The sequence below is a fragment of the Cricetulus griseus genome, chromosome 2 (assembly GCF_003668045.3).
Source record: "Cricetulus griseus strain 17A/GY chromosome 2, alternate assembly CriGri-PICRH-1.0, whole genome shotgun sequence".
Classification (NCBI taxonomy): Eukaryota; Metazoa; Chordata; class Mammalia; order Rodentia; family Cricetidae; genus Cricetulus; species Cricetulus griseus.
Genome location: NC_048595.1, coordinates 229,242,855 through 229,252,931, shown reverse-complemented (window position 1 = coordinate 229,252,931; position 10,077 = coordinate 229,242,855). Strand labels below are relative to the sequence as shown.

Sequence of the window (10,077 nt, the reverse complement as noted above, 5' to 3'; positions counted from 1 at the left end):
CTGAGCCTATGAAAGACATTCTCATTCAAACCACTGCACTAGACTTTAGGTCACCACGTATCTCTTCTTTTCTTCCCTTCTCTCACTCCTCTGGAAACTCCAACACTAGAACCTCCCTGAAGATCCATTTCAATCATTTGCAAATAATATCTCCCAAGTCCTTTCAACCTCAGTCCCTGGACTACTCCCTCCTGTTGACTCCACTAACTGTTCTGAAGACCTCTGTTTGCTCTGCTATTCTCGAAAGTTGTAGCTGTTTGCCAATAGCCATCTTACTACTGGATTTCTGGAAGAGAATTTGCTTTCTCCTAGTGGGGTCTGTATCATATTCTTTTCTTCCTAAAAATCTGCATTTCTGAGTCATATCTCACAGAGCATTATCAAGTACTACCTCTCACTGTTAGTGTTGCAAGCCCAGCATCTACAGACTCCTCCTCATTTTGTGATCATTTTAGCTCCTGACTCATTGCCCCTATTCCAGAAATAATCCTGACTTACATTTGTAGTGGTGACTGTTCATGTGGATCATCCTTCCAGCATCCTGTACTCAATTTACTTGAAATGATCTCCACAAAACAATCATTTTAGTTCACTCTTTTCTACAGCCAAGCCCTGATTCTGTCACAATCAGTGCCAGTCCCTGAACTACACCAGTATTGTACATCATATTCCCCACCCAACTTTCACTTCCTCAACTCCAGCTTACATCATTAGAAGCCCAGCTCCAATTACCTTACAAATGACATGCTCTCCAGCCTCAATAATAAGCCTTCATTGACTGCTACCATTAGATGCAATAGCTAATTTTGATTATCAGTGTGACACACTTGGGCAGAGGGAATCTCAGCTGAAGAACTGTTTACATCAGTTTGACATGTGGGTTTTCTGGATTTCTAAATGTTAGAGGGTCCAGCCCATTGTGGTAATAACATCTGTAGCCCAATGGGAAATACAACTGAATAGTAGCATAGGAGCAAACCAGTGAGCATGAGCAGTGTTCCTTATAGCTTCTGAATCAGTTACTTGAAGTCCCACCCTGACTTCCCTCCATGATGAACTGTTACCTGGAAGAGTAAGTCAAAATCAATCCATTCTTCCTCAACTTACTGTGTTCTTGGTTCTTAGCAACACCACAAACTGGGACATTAGAATGTCAGCTCAGACATTCTATATAATATGTGTGTGAGTCACCTCCTCATACACATGCTCAACTCTGCTCTCTCACTTAACAGTACCTTTTGAGAACTTTACAGCATGAGATCATCTCTCCTCCCCTTACTTACACTTTTATAGTGAACACAGCTAAAGAAATGAACTCAGTCATGAAGAAAGCACCGACCCTCTAAATTCACCACTGGCAATTTCAGCTGTCACCCTGAGTGACTCATGACAACTGTGTTGTATTTCCCCTTGATTCTAACACTCTCATTTTCTGATTTTTCTCTCCAAATCCCCAGTTCCACTTTCCCGTTTTTTGTTCTCCATTTCTTATTCACTGAGAAAATCAGGCTTCAGAATAGAACCCCGCAGACTCCCACAGTCACATCCATTCACTTTTCAGCATCTGCACCCACATACCCTGTGTTCCTGCTGTTCACGTATGAGCACACTATGAGCTGTGATCCCATCAAAGGCCATCCTGCCATCTGTGCAGAGACTCTGTCACCTCCCACTCACACAGGATCTACTTCAGTAAGCCCCTGCCTTTGACATAACAACTGTAATCAGTTTTCTCATCCTTACTCTCCAATCTCTGCTCCATCTCTTTGTTCCCATAACAGCAAGAATATCCAAAAGAGAAGTCTAAATTTTATCTTAAAAAAACTCAAAAAATCACACAAGGGGGAAATATTAGTAATCTTAAAAGTAGTTTTGATTTTTAAAAACATAACACCACATTTATAATTCATAGCTTAACTAAAATAAAATATCATGTTTTATGAGGCCACTATAGAGAAAATATGTGACATACCACAAACTTTTAAAAGATGTATCTGATAAATCCTTTTGCCTACAACACATGAAAAGCTCTTAAAATTCAACACGGAGACAGAGGAGCCTACTAAAGCAGAGAACAAATGATTTGTTTTAGTTATTTTTCTATTATTGTTAAGAAACACCATGATTAAAACAACTTACAAAAGAAAGTTAATTGGGGAAACTTGCTGTTCCATAGCATGAGTCTATGACATCATAGAAGGATGGATGCAGCAGGAAGAGAGGCACGGTGCTGGAAAAGTAGCAGAGAGCTTACATCTGTTCCACAAGTACAAGGCAGGAGGCAAAAAGAGGGAGGAGAGAGAGAGAGAGAGAGAGAGAGAGAGAGAGAGAGAGAGAGAGACAGAGACAGAGACAGAGACAGAGAGACAGAGAGAGAGAATGAGAGATATAAAGAGGCTAACTGGGAATGGTTTGGGCTTTTTTTTTTTTTTTTTTTTTTTGGTTATTCGAGACAGGGTTTCTCTGTGTAGCTTTGGAGCCTATCCTGGCACTCGCTCTGGAGACCAAGCTGGCCTTGAACTCACAGAGGTCCGCCTGTCTCTGCCTTCTGAGTGCTGGGATTAAAGACGTGTGCCACCACCGCCAGGCTGGTTTGGGCTTTTTAAATTTCAAAGTCCACCCAGGATAAAACACTTCCTACAACAAGGGCACAGCTCCTAATCCTTTCCAAACAGTTCTACCAACTGATAACCAGGAATACAAATACGTGAACCTAGGGGGTACATTCTCATTCAAAGCACCACAGACCTGGACAGACATTTCATCTAAGAAGATATTCAGAGTCCCAGCAGGGACATACCAAATTAAAAGGAGACTCTATCCCATAGGTCTTAGAAGGAAAAAAACAAAAAAAGCAATAGCAACATCAAATGTCAATAAAGATACAACGTGAAGAAGACTTACTTATTGTTGATGGGTATGTAGTTTTTTCTTCTTCTTTTAACTCTTTACTCTTCCAGGAGTCCATCACCCACCTCCCAAATAAACACATAGAGGCTATTCTTACTGATGAATGTGCTTTGCTTGTTTCTGGCCCACTTTTCTTAGCTTAAATGATCCCATCTACCTTTTACCTCTTGGCTTTTATCTTTCTCAATTCCATATGCCCTTCTTGACATTTTACTCTGTGGCTTGTTATGCAGCAGGGTGGCTGGCCCCTGTGTCCCCTTTCCTTCTTTTTTCTTTCCTCTATCTTCACCCAGATTTCTCCTCCTGTTTATCCTCTGTGCCTGTCTGCCCCATCTATCCTTTCTCCTGTCTAAGTATTGGGTGCTTGACTCTTCATTAGACCAGTCAGGTGTTTAGACAGGCAAAGTAACACAGCTTCACAGAGTTAAACAAATGCAACATAAAATAATACAACACATCTTTGCATTCTTAAAAAGTGTTCCATAGCATAAACAAATATATACATCTTCACCTAATATTCCACAACATGAGCACTTATGGAGCAAGCACTTTGAGGACATATTTTCCTGCCAAATAAAAACCACCCTTACTCTCAGTTGTAGTAAAAATGATTTTTGGTGTTTACCTAAATGAACTGAAACCAGGCTCCTGCAAAATCCCGAATATATGTGCCTATGTCAGTAAAATCCCAATAGCTAACCCATGGAATCAGTCAATTCAATAAGCAAATTGATAAACTAAGGTAAAGCAAATAATAAAATATTATTTTATTCAATGGTAAAAATTTAATGCCATGAAAATATACGAATACATATTATTAAATGAAAGAGGAGCACATGAAAAGACTAAGAACCATGGTAGTCAAAATTATATGGCCCACAGGAAGAAAAAGTATGGAGAGTCTTAATAGTCAGTGGTTGCCTGGGGTTGGAGAGAAGGTGAGATGAACAGGCAGAACACAGGTATCACTGAAGCCCATCAGTATGGCATTCACATTCTTTTTTTTTTTTAATGGGAAAATTTCCATGTTTAATGTAAAAGGCTTAAAGCATTGGATTATTTACATGTGGGTTAGAAAAGATGACAGCGCCCGAGGGTCTTCCTGAGGGGCTGTGAGAAGACAGCTCATATAAACCCATTAAATAGAGGCTTCCTGTTTCCAAGGAGGAGCTCACCACAGGCGTGGCTGGATCCAGGCCCTTAGTGCACCAGCTTCAGATCAGGTCAGCCACATTCATGGGCATCTCGTCTATCTGGGTGGAGTAGTCCTGCTCGATGTCCCTGAGGATTCGGATGTCATCATTCTTCACAAAATTGATGGCCACACCTTTGCGGCCACATCGACCTGATCTCCGGATTCTGTGAATGTACAGTTCTCTGCTGTTGGGCAGGTCGTAGTTAATAATGAGGGATACCTGAGGTACATCCAGGCCGCAGGCCCAGACATCTGTGGAAATGAGCACTCGGCTGGCACCCGACTGGAACTCCTTCATGATGGACTCACGCTCTTTCTGGGGCATTTCTCCATGCATGGATGACATGGTGAAGTTCGCTTCTCTCATTTTCTCTGTCAGCCAGTCAACCTTCCTCTCTTGGTGTTGAAGAAGATGACAGCCTGGGTGATGGTCAGCATGCCGTAGAGATCACAACTTCCACTCCTCGCTCTCCACTGCCACAAAGAACTGCTTGATGCCTTCCAGAGTCAATTCACCATGCTTCACCAAGATGCGGATGAGGTCGGCCATGAATTTGTTGGTCATCTCCAGGATTTCAGGAGGCAATGCGGCACTGGTGAGAACCACCTGTGTGACTGGTGGCAGGTACCCACCTTTGTTCAACATTTCATCAGCCTCATCCAAAACTGACATCTTGATAGCCCAGGTCCTTAAACTTCTACGGCGAATCTTATCAAAGACACATCCTGGTGTGCCTGCCACAACATGCTGCCCATAGTCCAGCTCCCGAATGTCCACTCCAACATTGGTGCCCCCGATGCAGGCACGGCACTGTACAATCATGTAGTCCCCCAGAGCAAGCAGACCCTTCTGAATCTGTACAGCTAACTCTCTTGTTGAAGCCAAGATCAAAGCTTGGGTTTCTCGAACCTGGATATCCAAGCATTGCAGGACTGAAATGCTGAAGGTAACCATCTTGCCTGTGCCAGTCTGAGACTGTGCAATGTCATCGCTCCCCTTTCTTCTCTGCTTGATAGCACACTGCTGGATCGCTGAAGGTTTCTCAAAACCGTAGGCGTAGATGCCGGACAGCAGGTCCTCCCGCAGGCCCATGGTGTCGAACATGGGGGTCACGTCCACCTCCTGACTGGTCTCGAACTCCACCTTGGTCATGTCCTCCTCTTTGAGCAGCCGCTTCCGAGCGGAGCCCAACGTCGCCATCTTGGCCGCGGCCGTGGTGAGTCCGACTCCGCCAAGCGGTGAGTGCGAGCTCACATTCTTTTCCTTAATCTTTTGCCTATTTTTTCTAAATTTAACCAACATTTAAAAAATACTATATAGTTGCCACTCAGATAAGCCCATGTATCAACAAAGAGATTTTATACTGAATATAAATGGATTATTTCTGGATTTTGACATCTATAGTGAAATTTCACTACCGGTTGTAATTAAAAAAAAAAAGTGGCTCAAAAAAGATAACTTACAAGAGAGTTCAAGTAGAGAGGTTTGTTATTAATGGGAAAGCAGACGGGGGGGGGGGGACCGGCCTCCAGGGACAGGAGCAGTGGGAAGGAGGAAAAAGAGACAGAGAGAGGGAGAGAGAGAGAAAGAGAGAGAGAGAAACAGGCACACAGAGAGACCGAGAGAAAGAAATAGATGGAGGAGGGAGATGGGCAGGGCCCTTTTAAAAGGGAACAAATTGAATAGACACAATAAAATGTGGTAAAGACGCACTTTTAGCCTGAGTACTGAAATGTGCATGCCTACTTACTCTGTTTTTACCTGTCAAAAACCATTGAGGATGTGGCAACTTTGTTGACGCCACAAGATAGAAAGAATTAGAGGCAAATTGATCTACTGATAAAATCTTACACACTTTATGAGAAAGAAAAGTAACTTTTGTCATGCTAAGCCCATTAACATTGGTGAGGTTCTTTGTTTGTTTCCTTTTGTTTAGAAAATCTAGTATTACCTAAACTACTATAAGGTACGCTAAGAAAGTCATGAGTGGCAAATCAAGCAATCCAAAGATGTTCTTACACATAAGCTTTATGATTTTTCACATAACATTTTGAGTGCAAAACCAGCAAGAACAAGTTAAAAATACTCATCTTAGTTCATTAAATTAGTTGTATTATTTTAATTTTTCTAAAAATATATCAGTTTTCTATTCCTTGGTATTAAAAAATTCAGGAAAGTTATTTCACCCATTTTCCATATATAATGAAAAATAACTACATACTATTTTGTATAATATAAACCCATCATTTGCTAAACTCAGAAGCTATGATTCTGATATTCTACCAGGAATACAGGTTTCAAAATGAGATTATTATTAAAACCAGTCTAATGCATGCTTCAATTCATTCATAGAATTCACCATGAACAATTCTGGCACTCACTCAGAAAGCAGGAGGATAAACTGACTTTTTAGAACTCTTCAAGATTCATGTTATAACCAGAAACTCTTTTTTTTAAAAAAAACAATCTGAATTTATTTGTCAATTAAAAAAATAGTCTACTTATCTGCCTTCATTTGCTGCATAATGATTTTGAACAAAGCATGGTCCTGCAAATACAATCACATCATTGAATAAGTCTTCAAAAGCAGTACTCCTTTCTGTAACCCTCCCTGGTGGTTTTTCCTCCGGTCTCACCAGTGGGGATGCTTAGTCGAGGTGTGTGTAAAGGCTGGAATAATGCAGAGGAACTGGAGGAACTGCCCTGCTAGATGGCATGACTTGGACTGTGGGCTCAACAACTACAGCCAATCAAGAAGCCTCTGACAAGTGCAGGAGAAGTACTTAGCAAGTGTGTGTGTTCCAGAAAGCCATGAAGCCCCAAGTGTGATTAATACAACAGGAAAAACTAATTGGAAAGGTTACAGAAGGCAGGTCTTGGCATTTTCACATCATGTAATCATGCTACTCTTACATTCAATTGATCAGTAGACATTAACAATATTTTCAACCCTTTAAATTAAGGGTTTATTATTGCTGTTATGCATCACTCAACTTCCCCATGTTTATTTTTGCCCTTTGAATTTTACTAAAAGATTCCACATGACTGATGTTCTTTAAAAGTGAACAATGTGCCAGTGTTTGGGGGTGATTTGCTGTTGCTCTTTGTTTCCCACTTTTTGTTTTGTTTTGTTTTTCGAGACAGGGTTTCTCTGTGTAGCTGTGGAGCCTATCCTGGCACTTGCTCTGGAGACCAGGCTGTCCTCGAACTCACAGAGATCCGCCTGCCTCTGCCTCCCCGAGCCCTGGGATTAAAGGAGTGTGCCACCAATGCTTGGCTGTTTCCCACTTTTACTTTCCTTTATTTTCACTAGTTCTGCCCCTCACAATTCCTATGAACTGGCACTGGTCACTTTGTTGTTTCAGATTACATGCAGCCTTTGAGAATAATCATGTTTTTTATTGAAGAGCTGGCCAGTCAACAGTACTTCATTTATGTTTTATTTAAAAATAACCATAACTAATTACTTATAGCATTTGGACATTTAAGATTGCTGATTAATACTTTTGCTTAAAATAATTCTTAAATATTAGTATTGAAGAGTTTAAAATCTATATTGAAAAGTCAACATCCTAGGAAATATGTGTGACCTTCCCTTAAGAAATCAAATGGCACTAGGTGGTATAAAGGTGCTAAAACACTTGCATAGTATGCACAAGGCCCAGAATTCCATCCCAATAACATACATACAAAGATACTAGAAATGTGTACTTGCTTACATGTAATTATGCACTTTTCTTTAATTTCATATGTGTGCCTGTATATATAGATATGTGTGTGCTGTATGTGTGTGTATTGCATGTGTGTATAGATATTGCACATTAATATATATATATATATATATACCCATATTCATAAATGCATCTATCAAAATGGATATGAAAGACAAGTGAAAGTATCATTTGCATTGACAGGTCCTATGAGCAGGCACTGCATTGACAGCTCCTGCTGGCAAGGCGATAGACTAAGGATAATTCTCATCTATTGTTAGTTAAAGTACAAATTTATGTAGCCACTATGGAAATCAGTGTGGCAGTTCATAGGAAAGATGGGAGTCGATCTAACTCAAGATCCAGCTGTACCATTTTTTGGCATATACCCAAATGACACTTCATTATGCCATAGACTCTTGCTCAAATATGTTCATTGCTGCTCCATTTATAATAGCCAGAAATTGGAAACAATTTAGATGTCCATCAAAAGAAGACTGGATAAAGAAAAGGTTGTACATTTATGCAATGATGTATTACTAAGCCATTAAAAAATGAAATCATGAAATGTGAAGGAAATCATCCTGGGTAAAATATCCCAGACCCAGGAATTCAAACATGATATGTATTCTCTTATTTGTGAATATTAGCTGTTAAGCCAATTATACTTGTGAAAAGGAGTTCTTAATTGGTCTAAATAATAAAAACCAAGAGTCAGATATAGAATAAAATGCCGAGAGATCAGAGAGAAGAAGGAGCAAGCCACAGCCATATTTTACCTCCTTAGTGTCTCAACAGACAGGAGAGAGAGTTCCTGTTTCTTCCCACTTATATCCTTGTTCCATCCAGCCATCTCACTTCCTGTCTGTCTGTATAGACTTTCAGAACTTTATGGTTAGGTAGTGGAAAACTCCATTCTCTGATCTTCAGACAGGCTTTATTTGTACAAGCAAGATATCACCACATATACCCAAGTTATAGTATGTAAAACCACAGAGGTTAGGTACAGAGTAAGGGACTAGGGGGCCAGAGAGCTCTCCCTCAGAAAGGGAAATAGAATAAATAGCCATGGATGGATGAGGATGGGCTGGAATAGGAGGACCAGTGGGGAGTGGAGGAGCAGGGCATGAAGGGGGAAATACAGTGTGAGACAGTTAAAATTAGGGACAATTTGAGGGACAATATGGAAACCTAATACGGTAGAAGTTTCCTAAAATATGCACGTATATGAAGAAAATCTACATGAAGTCACTAAATAATGGGAAAGACTGAGCCCCAAATGGAAATCTCCTGTTATCAAATGAAGCTTTCATTACCTGGACTGATTTGCTAAACCTCCCTGATTTGTTGGCCAAAGGGAACCATGGGAACCCAAAACAACCCAGACTGTTGCCAAAACTATAGAATGCTATCCACAAACTGACATCAAGGCCTTATTGCTAAGGACAACACCTACATAACTCATTAAACATGGAAAAGTTGATCTTCAGCCTAAATAGAACCTTCACCCCTATGTTCCAGTGTCTAGTTTCAACCAAAAGAGAAATGTAAACACCAACCCAGCCACAAAGCCTTTGACTTGCAATGTTGTTCTGCCTGAAAGATGTGTTAATGCAATGGTAGCACAAAGCTTGTAGGAGTAACCAACTAGTACCTGATTTGACTTAAATCCCCCTCCATGAAATGGAACTCATACCTAACACTGCCTGGTTGAGCAAGACCTTGAGACAAGATAGCCCTGGCACCTAGGACAAAGCCAAATATGACCGTTCTACTAATGGAATCTAGCAATGAAATGACTTCAATGACATTCTGGTATATCCATAAATCAATACCTTTGTCAGTCATCATCGCAGAAGTTTCTTCCTTCAGAAGATAAGAACAAATACAGAAAGGCACAACCAGACATCATGTATAGAGTAAGAGACCTTGGAACACTCAGCCCTAAAGAGGATGTCTGCATCAAATCTCTCCCCTCAGGCCTCAGTGAAGCCTGAAGAAGTGGAGGCAGAAAGAGTATAAGAGATTGGGTGACACCAAGAAAACAAGGCCCTGTGTATCAACATTATGGATGCACATATGAAGTCACTGAAGTGGACCTATGGCAGACTATAAAACCTGGAGTCTTAGGTAGGACAATAACGCTCATCTCATGGCTAGGAAGAGATCACATCCCTACAATCTCAAGTCTCAATGGTCACAAACTTTTAGGACCCACCTCAATGCCATATGGTAAACTCTAGAAATGGTGTTCATAATTT

At 40.7% G+C, this 10,077-nt stretch overlaps 1 protein-coding gene across 1 annotated transcript; it reads right to left on the bottom strand.

Annotated features, from left to right (window-relative positions):
* Nucleotides 1–4,057: 4,057 nt before the first annotated feature.
* LOC100753355 (eukaryotic initiation factor 4A-III-like) lies at nt 4,058–5,306 on the bottom strand. The gene is given in 3 exon segments (XM_035439072.1): nt 4,058–4,499; nt 4,502–4,559; nt 4,561–5,306. Coding segments are annotated over 3 exon segments (1,179 nt in total). The 3' UTR covers nt 4,058–4,124.
* Between the last annotated feature and the right edge of the window lie 4,771 nt (nt 5,307–10,077).